Source organism: Rhynchophorus ferrugineus, unplaced genomic scaffold (assembly GCF_030347505.1).
Source record: "Rhynchophorus ferrugineus isolate W39M unplaced genomic scaffold, kcgeb_rfMv2 rfM1, whole genome shotgun sequence".
Classification (NCBI taxonomy): Eukaryota; Metazoa; Arthropoda; class Insecta; order Coleoptera; family Curculionidae; genus Rhynchophorus; species Rhynchophorus ferrugineus.
Window position 1 is genome coordinate 4,814,600 of NW_027472580.1, and position 17,432 is coordinate 4,832,031.

Here is a 17,432-nt window from a genome sequence, read left to right on the forward strand (position 1 = left end):
TTTGTGTTTTTTTATTTCCTTTTTCCATTTCTACTATACTTCTGTCAGGAATACCTTAGAGTGCTTGAAGGTAATAATTGTGAACAATAAACTATTACTCTAATTCCGTATTAATTCTGAAGATATTTTGAGAAAGTTCTGAGCTATATATTTATGGCTTTAGATATATTTATATCTACTACCTAAAGAACATACTGAACTACATGTTTGATGCCTTCTGCCTAATGCTTCTTTAATGTCTGCTGCCTTCCGAAGAATTAATTGTACACAATAGTTAATTTTTAATTACATGTTATATTAGATATGCTTAGTATAATCTTAATTTAGTACATTAGTTTATTGCTCTTGTTCTTTTGTACTTGCATCAATACACGTAAGCAAAACGAGTGTATCAATATGTAATTCCCAAATTAAAATTAAATTAGACAACTCAAAATAAAGTTAAGAATGCAATTATACACTATATAAGCTCATATGGTTTGATTCGCTTCACTCTTCAGATATCTTGCGCGTTGTCCAGTAGTTTTATTATTTACACGCCGCTGTAACTTAGTAAACTTAATCATATTTAAGGAGAAATGTTAGATAACCCCCCAGATCCATTTGATTTTGTGATCCTCATACAGTTCTTAGTTGGTTACGTAGCGATAATTATTGATAAATTAAACGAAGAAATTTGTTTTGTTAGCGTTGGATTACTACTAGGTTTGATGTCTTAGTGCAACCCCATATTTGCACCCCATTAATCCAAATAGGCTATATAATTGATTAATAAACCTATTTGTTTGATCTTTAGTCTAGTAAGTGGTGGTAACTTTCAAAAAATCAGTAGAGCTGTTTGATTTTAAGTCTGATCTGTACTGCTTATTGTCTAACGTGATGTAAATGGCAGTAAATAAATAGGTTTTATCAAAACGCTAATTATTACGTTTAATTAACAATTTAGGGTTAATGATATGGCTCAGTGAATGGAGATAAGACGAAATGAAAAAGTGGTCTTTACATTATGTTACCGTCATTTATTGATGATATAAAATATTAAGAAAAAACAAATAAATGAAAGGTATCGGCGCTGGGTTTACCTGTTGACGAGGCTTGGCCGGACGATGGTGGCAGGTCTACATCAAACGATGGTCGGTTACTGAATGATCAAAGTACCCTTCAGTAACATCCCAGATAATCCTTATCGTTTCATAGTTGTGTGTAAAAAAAACAGTGTCACAATATTTAAATTACACCGGAGACGATTTCGAGTAATTATCGAAATCCGGGTATTAAGATTTCAGGAATTCAGCAAAGAAAGTGGAAATCAACAGAATTAAATACTGCAACTCGGCAAATTTAAGCTCGAAAGCGAAAATATCGCCCGCGGCCCTTTCTTCAGTCGGATAAACCGGTGTTGGGTTATTTATTATTGATTGGAATCCTTCGAAGGAAAATAATACGGCAGAATTTATGGTCCAATAGAACATTGTCTTAACCGTATTAAATATTAATTCAATATCGATAGGATTAGAGCTGTTGTTTACGATTTCCAGATAACTGCTGTGTGCGCGTTTGAGATTTTATAGAAGAGTTGTTATTAGATGTTCAAATACGATTCCGCCTTTCACTGATTGAATGTCACTGCTTATATTTGTTGCAATTAATACTGTTACTAAACATTAAGAAAAGTACTTAACAGGTTAATTGAAAAATCCCCGGCCTACCATGGTAAAACACATTTTTTTGGCAAATTTAGTTTTTTTATTCAACATAATTCCTTTCAAGGGTGATACACTTTAGCAGCACTTTCTTTTTTTTCAAATACGGCTGTTTTTCAGCGATTTTGTCCTTGAAACGGTCCAATAACGTTATGTAATAGTCGCTGTTGATGCATCTCAAAATACAGACGCTATAACCTTGCCAGCCGACGGTTGCGTTTTCCCACGCTTTGGAGCGGGTTCATCATGTGCAGTCCATTCGGATGATTGTCGATTGGACTTCGGAGTAAATGATGGAGCCATGTTTCATCGATTGTCACATTAGACGCAAAACGGGTTTATTATGCTTGATTATCTTCAAACACTGCTCCGAATCATCAACTCGTCGTTGAATTTGGTCAAAAGTGAGCTTGCGCCGCACCCACTTTGCACAGAGCTTCCTCATACCCAAATATTCATGAGTGATATGATGTACACGTTCAGTTGATATCTTTAGACTGTCTTCTATTTCATTCAATTTTAATTTACGGTTATTCAAAATCATTTTGTGGATTTTGATGTTTTCGTCGGTAACAACCTTTTTTGGGCGTCCACTGCGTTCACCGTCTTCGGTGCTCATTTCACTACGTCTAAACTTAGCATACCAATCCTTGATGGTTGATTTTCCCGGGACAGTGTCCGGAAACTCGGCATCAAGCAAAGTTTTTGCTCCAACTGTATTTTATTCCTTCAAAAAGCAATATTTTATCAATACGCGAAATTACTTTTTATCCATTTTTTTACAATAACAAAAATTGCTTCACTCAAAATGCTATATTCACAAATTAATTTTTTTTAATTTAATTAATGCATTGTTACTAGTCGTTTCCGTCTAACCTAAAATTTATCTTTATGCTAACTTAAATCTAGGTATATAACTATGAGGATCCATCGGCCCTAACTCAGTCTCGGGTGAAATATTGTTTATACATGTCACTGCTGAATTTTTTAATATATGCACCTCACTACACAACACTACACAAGATCAGATGGTTTGATTCTTTTGAGCCTGTGTCCTGTTCTGGTGGTATCCAAAAGTTGCAATATTTCAATATTTGTATGAGAATGGAGTCTTTCCTCCTGCCCTCCTGCAATTCTCTTGATTTCCTGACTGACTGTGGGTATCTGAAGGTCTCAATGTAGGTAATCAGTCTTATAGTATTTGGGTGCACCCCCAATACCTCTCAGGATTTTGCTCTAAAAAATTTGTATTTTATTTATGTCACTCTTTGCAGAACATCCCCATAATTGAACTCCGTATGTCCATATAGGTTTCAATATTTACTTATATAATAGCAAATAATTTTTTCAAAAACCTTAGAAATTTCTGGCAGCAGTGATATAGGTCTATAGGATTTTATTTCGTTTGGTGACTTCCCAGGTTTTGGGATCATTATAATTTCTGCCATTTTCCAAACTAATGATCCGACAGCTGTCACATTTATACACGCATCTTTTGAGGGTTAGGGCTAACTAAAAAGCATATGGATTTATTCCTAGTAGAGTCATCTATGTCTCAGGCCGGCGACTTTTCAATTGACAATTATATTTTGTGCTTTGGTGTTTTTTGAATAACTAAGGTACTTGCAGCTTCTTTTTAATTGCAGAGTTAGTCGCCTTTGCGAATACTTAGCAACAGAAATAATTACCAAGGCAATATTGTTGATGTTTCTCCAGAGGTTGTATTTGGCAGATGAGATATCTTAACACTTCCAAAGAACGTTATAACTTCATAAGAGTTCACCTGAAAACATGCGCGAGTCATTGTTCAGTTTTGCTGTGTTCTGTGCGGCCCAACCAGAGTGTCATCAAATAGCGAATTGTTCACAGAGTCTTCCAGTTGACTCCTTTTAATTTTATTATTTTCTATTTGTTATTCTCTATTCATTATTCTCTATTATTTATATATATATATATATATATATATATATATATATATATATATATATATATATATATATATACATATAATATATTTTTAAATATCGATATTTTTTTCGGTGGCCAACACTCCTAACTCAGAATATTCAAATATTTTTAACACTGCAGAAGCGCGCGCCAGCGCAGTATAGCCAATCTATACCGGACCACGATGATTTTTAATGTATTCTAGTGAGGAACTTCGTAGAGTAAAGACAAATTGTAAATTAGTTGACAACTAATAGTTATAATATAGTATTAATAAATGAATAAAACACAGCACTCATAAATTTGCAAAAAAAAATGAATTAATCTATATAAATTCGAAAACTAGCACGTAAAATATACGATGCTAGTTGTAAAAGCCCGCTTAAGAGTAAATTAACCGATTGATCATCTGAAATACCACTATGTATTAAGCGGGTATTCTGTTGGTACCTTTATCTAAGTCAGATAATCTCACGCTGGGACATTTATTATCGATTGCCAATCCGTTGGAGGAAAATAATATCTGCTAAATTATAGCGCAGTGGTAGTGTTGTATTAACTGATATAAATATACTTTTAACGGATATTTGTATTTACCCTCGCAATTAATCAAATACAGATTTGTTTGGTTAAGGATTTTTATTATTTGGAGAATTATTTGAATATATTGGAATAATTAATCATCAATCGGCAACTAATTATACGTTATGGTAAAAAAATGAGGGCACAGTTAATTATTTCTTTCTATAATATCTATGAGTATGACGAGCATATATTATTAATAAGTGTTTGAAATGTATATGCTTAGTTACACTTTTAATTAATTACATGCTAGATAACAAGGTTTTGTTGTATAAGTTCAATACTTAGGCCCATTTAGACCTTTGGTATTAAACTGTGGCGTACTACTAGCAAATCTAACATAGATATCCTCCGGAGATTCCAGAATAAAGTGTTAAACAATAAATAAAAAACTGTTAAAGTTAAACGATAAAAACTATTGCTCCGCTGCATTTCTTGATATTTCTCAGGCCTTCGACAAGGTGTGGCACATTAGACTGCATGTTAAATTGAAAAAGTTTTTGCTCCATACGCACTTTCAACTGTTGAAGTCATACCTCACAGACAGATATTTTATTTTTAAACACGGTGGCGAATACACTGACAGCTGACTACCGACCTCAAGAAACACCACTATTGCAATATATGCTGACGATACAGCGGTTTTATCACCACACGATGATCCAATATCAGTCACTAGAAATCTCCAACTTCCCAATATCTTAAATCTCAATAAAGTGGAATTGTGGTTGAAAACATGGCGTATCAAAGCAAATGAGACAATATATACCCATGTGACATTCACCCTTTGTAGAAAAATATGTCCCTTAGTAAAATTGAATAATCATGAACTTCTGCTAGCAGACAACGTTAAATATCTGGGAGTGCACTTCGACCGACGTTTGAAATGGAAAAAACATATAGTTACAAAACGCCAACAAATTCTCAAACAATTAACAAACAATCTAAATTATCATCGCATAGCAAGGTTTTGCTTCATAAGTCAATATTAAGGCCCATTTGGACCTATAGTGTTGTGGGGTACTTCTAGCAAATTTAACATAGATATCATCCACAGGTTCCAGAATAAAATGTTGCGAGTCATCGTCGATGCCCCATATTACGTGTCCAACAAACTGATTCAGAGTATCCCTATAGAACCCGTGAACCCATAGAACTTTGAACCCAAAGACTATTAGTGCATCCCAATGCACTCGCCAAACAGTTAAATGTGCGTGATGACACTGTAGTGCGTAGGTTCAAACGCAAAGTACCTTACGAACTGATTAATACACATAGAGTGAGATTTTATAATCTCTAGAATAAGCTAGATTAATAAGCGTATTATTAATTATTGTTTAATAAATATCATCACAATGCACTCGCCAAACAGTTAAATGTGCGTGATGACAGTGAAGTGCGTAGTTTCAAACGCAAACTGCCTTATGAACTGATTAATAGATACATAGCGTGAGATTTAATAATCTCTAGAATAAGCCAGAATAATTATTAGAATAGGTTAGGATAGACATTAAAATAAGATCATATAATAATACTTATTGCCCACGGGCAGATTATTGACGTTCTAGGAGATGAATAAAAAAATTACAGGTTACATAAGATATGCTTAATATGTTACATTCTTAATTTACGAATTAATTTATTACTACTATTCTGTTATAGTTATACACAAGCGTTAATTATAAGCGTTATACATAAGCACCAAATTAAAATAAAACTAAACTACTTAAGGCCAAATTAAGAATACACTTATACACTATACAAGTTCCTGTGGTTCGGTTCGTGTCAATATTCTGATTTCCTCCAGTTGCTGTATTACTTCCACGTCGCAGTGATCTAGTAACCTTATTTCTTGGATTACTTAACGTAAATATTTGTTTTGCCAGCGTTGGATTACTAGTTGGTCATGTTTTAGTGCTACCCCATATTTGCCCCAATTATTCAAATTGTCTATATGATTCACTAATAAACCAATTTCTTTGACTTTAGGTCAATTTGAGATTATCCTCCATTTTTACTTTGAGTCTAATCCGCTCTGACTTAAGTCTAATATGATGTTTCCAATTTAACCTACCACGGAGATGGATGCCGAGGCATTAAGCTGATTCTGCTTGAGGAATCGGGCATACGTCAAGTAATATAACAAGTTAGGTTGCTGTCATTTCGCCACAAGGCAAAATTAACATGGAGAAATTTGGAGCTATTAAGCTGCATTTTCAGGCTCTAGTCCAATTGAATATCGTGTTGAAATAATTGAAATGATACGATTACAGGCCATGAAAATGGGATTACGTACAACATAGATCTTTTAATGGTATAAAGTTAGTCTCAAAGGGGATTTTTGAAAATAATGTTTCAGATTTTTGCATCAAAAACTTTTTTACTATTTTTTTTTCTTCAAAATTCTATCGATAAAAGTGCTGATTTTATCATGTGTTTCAATTTTTTAACAGAAGTTCTACGGTAAAATATTATTGACCAAAACAGCACACAAATACTTGAAATTTATATAAATAAATTCTCTGTTGAACCCCGAAATTACTATAACCCCATCCCCTATTAATTACTAAGAAACTTTCATATAATGACATTGGATATTTTTTATATATTTTCCCTATAAATTTAATAATTATATAATCTAGTTGTCCTTGAACTCCAATACCGAAATATAAAAGGCAATCACGAGAATCGTTTAATATTAGTTTTAACTTATTTAATTGTGACTGTAATGCTAAGATGGAAATGTAAGAAAGCTATTACGATTTTGTGATATTTTTCTTTTGTAAAACAGTGTTTTCTTACAGTTAAACAGTTAAAACAGTGTGATTTTGGTGGTGAAGTGACTATGGTGAAGGTTAACTGGCTCAAAATAGTTCATTAACATCAATCACGGTTTCTAAAACAACATCTCAAGAAAGGAAATACGGTACTACTAGTTCTTACAAAATTCAAGTTTCTAATACATTACTATCCATAAATAGGAATACCAGAGACGTATTTCGATAAGCAGCCGAATTTACATAATTAAATTGACATTTCAGTAAATGGGCGTGTGTTGGTCACGTGGGAGTCATATTTTGTAGATCACGAAAGCTTTGTTTAAATGTATCAATTTCTTTCAATTTGTTTCTATTCAATTAAATAGTTTAAAAATAAACATTACAAAAATCAAAATTTAATTAAAAAAGTCAGGTATGATCAAAAATTTTTGACTATCCTGTTGTTGATGTTTAGGTTTACCTTTAATATTAGGTTGTCGTCATTTGTAATTCATTTAGTGGCATTTATTTCGGCATTTTTAGCCGGTGGGATGTATCACTTAACTATATTTTACATTTTTCTTGCTTTTGAATTTCTGTGTCCATTATATTTACGTATAAGTTTATGATTCGCAAGTTTTATTGATAAATAATTTCAGAAAATTTGTTAAAAACAAATTAGAACAAACAAGTGTTCTTTTATTGACAGACAATTGGCAATTTCAAGTGATATTAATTTATAGTTCAGTGTCCTTTGTGACGTTCATCTATAGTAAAATTATAACAAGTATTGAATTTTTACTATTAAAAAAAACGGTGTCACTAAAACAGCTATTTCACCACAATAACCTTGAAAAATCGTCTTAAGAGCATATTCTTAATTGGTTAAAATTTGAAAACATGGAAAAACATTATGGAAAAGAAAAATCTCGATTAACTTCGTAAATCCATTTCATTTCGAGGTCATCGTGTAGTTCTTTGTTTGTTACGTGCTTGCGCATTGGCAACAAATGAACAGCAGTTTTTTTTATAATAAAAATCATTTAAAATTAAATACCATACATATTATTTTACTAAATCATAGTAGAAGAAATGTTTTAGTAGCATATGAATGAATTTCAATCGTAAAAAAGGTTATAAACAAATATTAGACTAGTATATCAGGAATAAAATGTTACCAGATGTAAATAAGATAATGTTATTGTTTAAAAAAGCATTAGTGAAAAGAAAAATCTCGGTTAACTTCGTAAATCCATTTCATTTCGAGGTCATCGTGTAGTTCTTTGTTTGTTACGTTTTTTTTATAATAAAAATCATTTAAAATTAAATACCATACATATTTTTTTACTAAATCATAGTAGAAGAAATGTTTTAGTAGCATATGAATGAATTTCAATCGTAAAAAAAGGTTATAAACAAATATTAGACTAGTATATCAGGAATAAAATGTTACCAGATGTAAATAAGATAATGTTATTGTTTAAAAAAGCATTAGTGTGGTTAAATTTGGATGAATAATTATAACACGCCTGGGTATATTCATCACATTAATGTACCAGTTTTTCTAAATAAATGTACTTTATAGTCAAAAAGTGATCAGAATACAGGCAAACATCTAATAAATAGAGTGCATGAGGTGGTGACCCTGTGGATATTTCGGCTTATAGTTGACATTGACATTGATGATCGTCCGGGCTAAATATATAATAGTTTATGCTGGTGATTATGACAATAAATTTATATTTCATCATTGTATCATTTCATTATATATAACGTGTATATATATATATATATATATATATATATATATATATATATATATTTATATATTCAACAAATGATGTAATAATGTACTAAGAGACTTATATTATTATTGGCATTAATATTGGCAGAGAAGAGAATTATTATTCCAGAACATCAATTTGGCTTCCGTAATAAACACAGAACAATAGACCAAATACATAGATTAGTCAACCAAATTAACAAAAACCATTATAAACTAAACTAAACGATAAAAACTATTGCTCCGCTGCATTTCTCGATATTTCTCAGGGCTTCGACAAGGTGTGGCACATTAGACAGCATGAAAAAGCTTTTGCCCCATACGCCCTTTCAACTGCCGAAGTCAAACCTCACAGACAGACTTTTTATTTTTAAATAGGGTGACGAATACACTGACCTACACCCAATATATTCGGGTGTTTCGCAGGGCAGTGCTTTGGTCCATTATTATATGTATTGTATACAGCTGTATACCGACCTCAAGAAACACCACTATTGCAACATATGCTGACGATACAGTGGTTTTATCATCACACGATGATCCAATATCAGCCACTGGAAACATCCAACTTACATCTTAATAAAGTCGAATTGTGGTTGAAAACGTGGCGTATCAAAGCAAATCAGACAAAATATACCTATGTGACATTCACCCTTTGTAGAAAAATATCCCTCAGTAAAATTGAATAATCATGAACTTCCGCTAGCAGACAACGTTAAAGATCTGGGAGTGCACTTCGACCGACGTTTGAAATGGAAAAACCATATAGTTAAAAAACACAAACAGCTTGGGCTTAAACTGAACCAAATGTACTGGCTAATAGGTTACGAGTCATCGGCGATGCCCCATATTACGTGTCCAACAAACGTAACCCATGGAACTTTGAACCCAAATACTATGCACTCGCCAAACAGTTAAATGTGCGCGATGACAGTGTAGTGCGTAGGTTCAAACGCAAAGTACCTTACGAACTGATTAATACACATAGAGTGAGATTTAATAATCTCTAGAATAAGCTAGAATACTTTTTAGAATAAGTTAGGATATACTTTAAAATAAGTTAAGAGTAGTGTCTAGAATAAGACTTATAAGTTGTACATTAAAACGTTTACTCACATTACTTATTACATAATACATCATTATAATTACTTTATACGTATTTATTGCCCGCGGGTAGATAGTTGATGTTCTAGGAGATTAATAAGATTAAAAAAAACAATTGATTAGGTGCATAGAATAATAGATTCAATTGAAAAAGGAAGTATACCACAAGGAAGTGTACTGGGGTCAATGCTTTACCTACTCTATACTTGTGATATACCACAAATGGAGAATATTACGATAGTGACAAATAGATAATAGTGAAGTAGACTCACGAAAATTACAACAGGCAAGTGACAATATAAGTAATTGGACTCAAACTAGTAAAATAAAAATTAACGAAAGTAACACACCTTTAAGAAGACTTATTATCAATATTGAGCGAACAATCTTGACAATATGTCTTGTAGAATAAGTATTAACATATAAATATAATATATAACTATTTCAATGCAATAATATATGAAATGGAAGCAAATTTCCTACCTAATGTTGATGGTAGATTTACACGACGGCGAATTATCCAAAATTTCATGTCCGTATCAGTTTATCATCAAATAGTAACACGACCACCCTACAAACTGTTGAATCTTTAGTCGAGTGACAATAAAACAATGTGATAGCATTTACTGCGTTTACGAAAGCGAAATTAATGTTAGGTCTTGTCATAAAATAAACACAACACCTTTTATCAAATTAGCTTATTTTTTACACGTTATAGTTATGTGAAATTATTTTTAAATGCTCGATTTACAGTTGTAAGAATTAATTAATCTTCAGTATAATTTCACTTAACCTCAAAACTTGTATTTCAAAAGTTTAATTCCATCAATTTGTTGACATACAAAGTTATCAGGAAAGCGATAAATCAGAAGGAGCTAAATCAGACGAATGAACTGAATCTTGAAACAATCTGCAACACACTTTAGCTTATTGCAATATTTTGTCTTTTATAAAGGGGGATTTCATCCAAATATCTTCATCCAGTTGAACATAGAATGCCTTCTTGACCAGTTTTTGAACACAAACTCTTTTGGAGACCGAAAAGCTTCTAGTTTGGATGCAGGATCATGGTATTCGTAGTAGACCCAAAATCCCTCCGTAGCAATAATATAAAGGACAAGTTCATTTTAAGCCTTTTTAATTCGAGTTGATGGTGTTTTGTTCAATTTTTACAGAATACTGAAATGTCCAACCTGAAGTTATAAATTTAGATATTAAATTATCCACACCTCAATTACGCCCATTATAGCAAAGAGTACAACATAGTTATAAAAATTAAATTTTTTATCTACAATATTCACCTAACGTTTCAAATTGAGTTTAATTACTTTTATTCTCTGATGGGAAGAAATCTACTGCAGAGGCCTATCAGATAGTTCTTAGAAACCTATGGTGATGCTGTTCTGTCATATCCCAATTGCCGGTTTTGGCTTCAGCGATTTACAATTGGTAATTTTGAGGACAATGACAAAGACGGATTAAAGAACCAGAAAAGCTCGTGGGCAATAAATTATAAGAGTTATTGGACGAAACCCCATCCCAACTCTCAAATAACTTTCAGACAACTTAGCAGTTGATGAGTAATTTTTTTAGTTGTTTACGTGTGACGGGAAAGATCCAAAAGGAATGAAAATAACATAAATAATAGGTCAATTGAAAAGTCCCCGGCCTGACACATATATGGAAATTAAATCCATATATTTTTTAGTTAGCCCTAATCCTCAAAGGATACGTGTATAAATTTGACAGCTGTCGGATCATTAGTTTGTGAATAAGTGAAGCAACTTTTGTTACTGTGAAAAAATGGATAAAAAGAATTTCGCGTCTTGATAAAATATTGCTTTTTGAAGGGAAAAAAATACAGTTGAAGCAAAAGCTTAGTTTGATGCTGAGTTCCGGACACTACCTTAGGAAAACCAGCTATCAAGGATTGGTATGCTAAGTTTAGACGTGGTGAAATGAGCACCGAAGATGGTGAACGCAGTGGACGCCGAAAAGAGGTTGTTACCGACGAAAACATTAAAAAAATTCACAAAATGATTTTGAATGACCGTAAATTGAAATTGAATGAAATAGCACACACTCTAAAGATATCAACTGCACGTATACATCATATCATTCACGAATACTTTGGGTATGAGAAAGGTCTGTGCAAAGTTGGTGCCCCGCAACTTCACTTTTGACCTAAACAACGGCGAGTTGATGATTTTGAGCAGTGTTTGAAGCTGATCAAGCGTAATAAATCCGAGTTTTTGTATCGATATGTGACAATGGATGAAACATGGCTTCATCAAACGAAAAGTTGGAGGGTCAAATAATCAATGTATCACCCTTGAAGCATTATGATGAATAAAAACTTACTTTCCAGGTAAAAAGGAAGAGTTTTCTGTAGGGGATTATAACTGGCCGTGAAAAATGTATTTGAAGATAAGTGTAAAAAGTTTAATCGTTGATAGGATGCTTGTCAACATCATTCTTTCGACAGGGTGTTTCCATATTCCCAGAGAAATGGGAAAAGTTAAAAGGATTGAAAACATTTTATTTAAAATATATTAATTACAGTAGTGAATAAATGTGTCAGTGTTTTTCATAATGATTATTCTGTAAAATTTCTACATGAAATGTAAGATGTTATTACCTTTTTAGGAAGAATATTAAATATCTCCGAAAGTATCTCTAACTATCTAACTATCTACCTGTAACTAAATTCTACGGGTATGACCGAAATGAAGACTTTAATTGTCTGACATGCTTACCTAGGAAAATTTTGATGGGTTTTAGTGAACTTTTAAAAACGGCTACTGAAGAAAACACAATAACATTGATCCACCTGCTCAAACCAACTATTTTCTTGTTTACTATTTTGTCAGCAGTTACGCAGAAAATAACACCACATCATCATAGAGCATTTAAGTTAATTATTCCATAAAACGCAAATAAAATATAGGCTTTATCAATATTTTAAATCAAAATACTCGAGATATAAAAGATGTTTTTAATATTTCTATATCACTAAATGAGGACTGACTTATCAAATTTTATTCTAAACTAAACCATAATATACATGAATACATCTAATCTATTAATAAAATTTAATCGAATCTATGACTATTAACAACAAACGTTTAAAAAGAAGTACGACTTCTTAATGAAAATTTTAGAAAATATTCTAAAAACAATTGCAGTACATAGGGCAATATCATTTTCTGTAATAAAACTGACAATAAAAGCATTCTTCTATGTTAAAATTATGGCTATATCTGTTAAAATTCGTGTTGTTTCCCTCATAATATTTTCTTATCATATTCGCAAATATTTAGTTAGAATTTAGTTCAGAAAACTACATTTCAGATAAAGCTTAACATTGCATAACTATATAACTTATTAAACGATATTTATATACAAAAACAAGATGTAAATCAAACATTATTAATTTACTCATATACAATGAGATAACAATTCTGCATGTCATTTATTTAGATGCTTTTATTGGACGTAGCTTAAGATATTGTTTCACAACACTCTAAATTAGAGTGTCAAAAGGTTAATAACGAAGAAACATAAAAACTTACCAGATAAAAGTATCTGTAATGCCGTATCAGCTGTAACTAGTGCTACAGTTGAGAAAGTTTTGTAAAGTAAACTAAACATTGTACACTTCACATTTACACAAATATAAATAAAACTAAATTAGTTTAAACATTATCGCACAACTATGAGTTATTAGTCATATATTATTTGATTAAATAAGCCACAAAACTGTTATCTGTTACATATTATAAATGTATATTCATATTTTATTATTGAAATATAAGGATATTAAAATTTATTTGTTAAAAAGGCGCTGTAAATGATATTGTGTATCACTACATAGTATAAAACAAAGTCGCCTTTTCTGTCCCTATATCCCTATGTGCGCCTAAATCTTTAAAACTACGCAACGGATTATGATGCGGTTTTTTTCAATAGATAGAGTGATTCAAGAGGAAGGTTTATATGTATAATACATGCATAATATACTAAGGCAACATTGCTAATTTTAGAGGTTTCTAACGTGATGTCGTAAATTAACCTATTTTTTAGGCTTATTTAGCAATTAGCAAAAACGCTGCCTAACCCTACGAGTTAGATCAAATTAATGTACTACAATATTGTACACCATAAAAAGGTCTACAAAAAAGTCCGCGATGGTATATGTTTATCTTTTAGGGATAACCCACATTAACCATTTTTATTGTTTACTTTTTACGTGAGAAAATGGCTTATTTACGAAGCTATTTTAAGCAATTCGGCATTAATCCTTATCGAATTAAGTACCTTAAATACAGTGTGCAATTAATATAGATCAATATGGTTCCTTACAGCATGTAAATTAAACAAATATTTTCGGAGATATTACAAATTTAAAATTTGCGTTTAAAAAGGTGTAATGTAATAAAAATTGTATGAATTTAGATATTCCAAAGATAGCAGGAAATCTTCATAGTAAGTATAGGGGAAGAGGAATTGTTTTACTCCAAATTTAATGCGTGCAGGCCAAGGGCAGTAATGAATGAACCAAAAATACTGGATCGATTTTAATCATGTTTTCATTGAGTGACATAGGCATATATATTTTATGCCCGTGTAAAGTCGGAGCGGGCCGCTATGTTTTTATATACAACGTTCATATTTTTTCTGTAGTGTATTTAATTTAGTATCAGCATTGCACCCGTGCGAAGCCGGAGCGGGTCGCTAGTATATATATATATATATATATATATATATGATATGATATGATATTTTATAAGCGGATATTGTTGAAGTTGCCTTATAATATATACGAGGTTGCATAGACACAGTATCGATGAATGTTAGATTAGTGGTCGATATATCGTAAATGCGCTACTGTGCATGCACCTCATAAGGTCACTATGAACGGAATTCATATTCACTATCGTTATCCCGACATAAGTTGCAACCTAAATGTGCGAAATATATAGTCCATTCAAAACAGTAGTGATGCCCGTCACTGTCGAAAGTTGTAAATTCGTTTTACAGTTAGACAATATTTCTTATTTTATTCTATTTAAAAAGGGATATAATGCTGTTTGAGGACTTCCAACATGTAACCGAATGAGCCTGCAAAAGTTATCCGTTTGTCAAGCGTCTGCAAAATTCTTCAAAATATTATAATTACGGGTTATAAATCGGCAAACCTTGTTTCAACGCTTTGTTTCAATAAATTTCAAATCGCCGCGGCTTTTCTTGAAAATATTTCGACTGAATATCAGTACGGACACCAAAAGTTTTAGTGACCAAAATATCTCTAAAAATAGAAAATAATATAACCTTAAATTCACCAAAAAGAAACCGTTTTTATGTGTAACAGGTGATGCTAGTTCTATCATAGATCAAATATACGCTAACTTTGCACAGAGCTTTCTCATATCCAAATATTCGTCAATGATATGATGTACACATTCAGTTTATATCTTTAGAGTGTCTGCTATTTCATTCAATTTTAATTTACGGTCATTCAAAATCATTTTGGTGATTTTCTAAATGTTTTCGTCGGTAACAATCTCTTTTGGGCGTCCACTGCGTTCACCGTCTTCGGTGATCATTTCACCACGTCTAAACTTGATGGTTGATTTTCCTGGGGCCTGTCCTGGGGCGGTGTCTGGCCTCAAGCCAAGTTTTTGTTTCAACTGTATTCTTTCCCTTTAAAAAGCAATATTTTATCAACACGCTAAATTGCTTTGTATTTTTCCTTTTGAGGGCAAGGGCTAACTAAAAAGCATATGGATTTAATTCTAGTAGCGCCATGTGTCAGTCCGGGGACTTTTCAATTGGCCTGTTAATTAATATGCTTTAACTGTATGAAATTGTAGTATAGGGTGTGAAAGCTTTATGAGCATGTGTGTTATTGTTCAGAGTATACATGAATGTTTGGTTAAAATATATACAGATAGATATTACTACACAAATAAGCGACTAGAACTCTACCTATACTAGTATGGAAAAAAGTTCAATGTAAATATAATAAAACAACTTTAACCTATAAATTTTTACTATAACGTTAAAGTAAGTTATAATATATAACATTTTTGTTTCATTATTTTATTTAAGTCAAATGTACTAAAACTTAGAGTTGCTGCGGCAGCATTGCTACGTTTTGACAGATCATGTGGGTACACTGTTGTTTTGAGTTGACTAAACCAATTGCATTTTTGTATCATTTAATAAATATAGAGTTAAGCATGAAGTAAAAGTGTAAGGCAGGAAACTGTAATAGCTGAAAATATTACGAAAGATGTGTGTCCGTGTAAAGATCCGTTCTTTGATCTGCGCCATAGCAATCTGTTTCATAACAATAAGCCACTGTGATCTCCATCTAAACCGTTTGTTATTACTTTTTATGAGAGAGCTTAAATCTGTTGGATGCAGCTACCATCTCTCTGTTGCTGAGACTGGAGATGTCATACCTCTTGGGGTTCATGTTCTGTTCGTCCTCATATTCCATTCAGCGCCAATGCCAGCTTATTTTAAGACTCCTCTGATGCTTTATGCTGTAATGTTTTATATCCTGCTTTACTGCTCGCATCTGGAATTTTGAGCAATGTTCTATAAAGCCTTACTTTGGAACCTTGGCAACATTTCTATATTTATGTTCCTTGATGTGCTTCCTAATTGAATACCGTATACCCAGATTAGCTTACAGCCAAAATTTATACTACGAAGCCCGCTGTCGAGTATGTGTCCTGTTTAAGAATTATATTTTTCGGTGTAGTAGAATATCGAATATTCTCACAAAGTAAACAATAATTGCTCAAAGATTAAAATATGGTGACAATAACAAGCAGCTAATAACTAAGTGAATGAAGAGAAGTACAACAGTAGAGAAATGCTTACCATTAAAAATTTCACACGCAATATCAACAGTAACTGACATCACAGATGCGAAAGACTTGCAAATCAGCGAGAACATTGTTGTATAATGCACATTTAACTAAATTATCATATCAAGTAGTTTCAACTTTATCACTAATGTTTAACAAACAAGTTGCAGAAATGTAATCTGCTTATTATTTAAAGATATTTATATCTAAATATTTTGTACACACACCAATATATTAACAACATTTAAATAAAGCAACGAAATTATTAATTAATGAGTAATTTTTGAAATATACCGGGTTTAATTATACAAGAAGCATGCGCTAGATAATGTGAAATATATTTTTGAATATGTAGCGACCTTGAGGCATGTCGAATTTTACATCGTGGAATAACGGTCTACAAAATACCCAGAAATATAATCCCAGATGTTGAAGACGGGCGGGGTGCCAACAGCGCCAACTAGAACCCGATAACGAACAGCTAGCAACCCCGAGACGTTTATCTGGGATGTTATTGAAGGGTATTTCCTTTCATTCAGTACTCGACCGTCTTTTTGTTTAGACGTGCCACCATCGACTACCCAAGCTTCGTCTCCAGGTAACACCGCTACCATCCGTTTTATCTAATTGTATTTTTCATATTTTTTTATATAGCTAATAAATAACGGTCACA

The 17,432-nt window shown here is 32.2% G+C and overlaps 1 protein-coding gene across 8 annotated transcripts in view; it reads right to left on the reverse strand.

Annotated features, from left to right (window-relative positions):
• Positions 1-17,432, reverse strand: part of wake (ankyrin repeat and fibronectin type III domain containing protein wide awake) — a 429,559-nt gene that overhangs the window by 96,449 nt on the left and 315,678 nt on the right. Inside the window, exon 1 of one of the 8 annotated variants that reach the window (XM_076414734.1) lies at positions 16,773-16,939. The exons of 5 other annotated variants lie outside the window; for them this stretch is intronic. In XM_076414734.1, coding sequence (XP_076270849.1) covers positions 16,773-16,848 — 76 coding nt within the window. In that variant the 5' untranslated portion in view covers positions 16,849-16,939. Of the gene's footprint in view, positions 1-12,634; positions 12,774-13,450; positions 13,597-16,772; positions 16,940-17,432 lie in introns of those variants that run through there. 2 more of the 8 variants (XM_076414725.1, XM_076414755.1) reach the window with 2 other exon arrangements.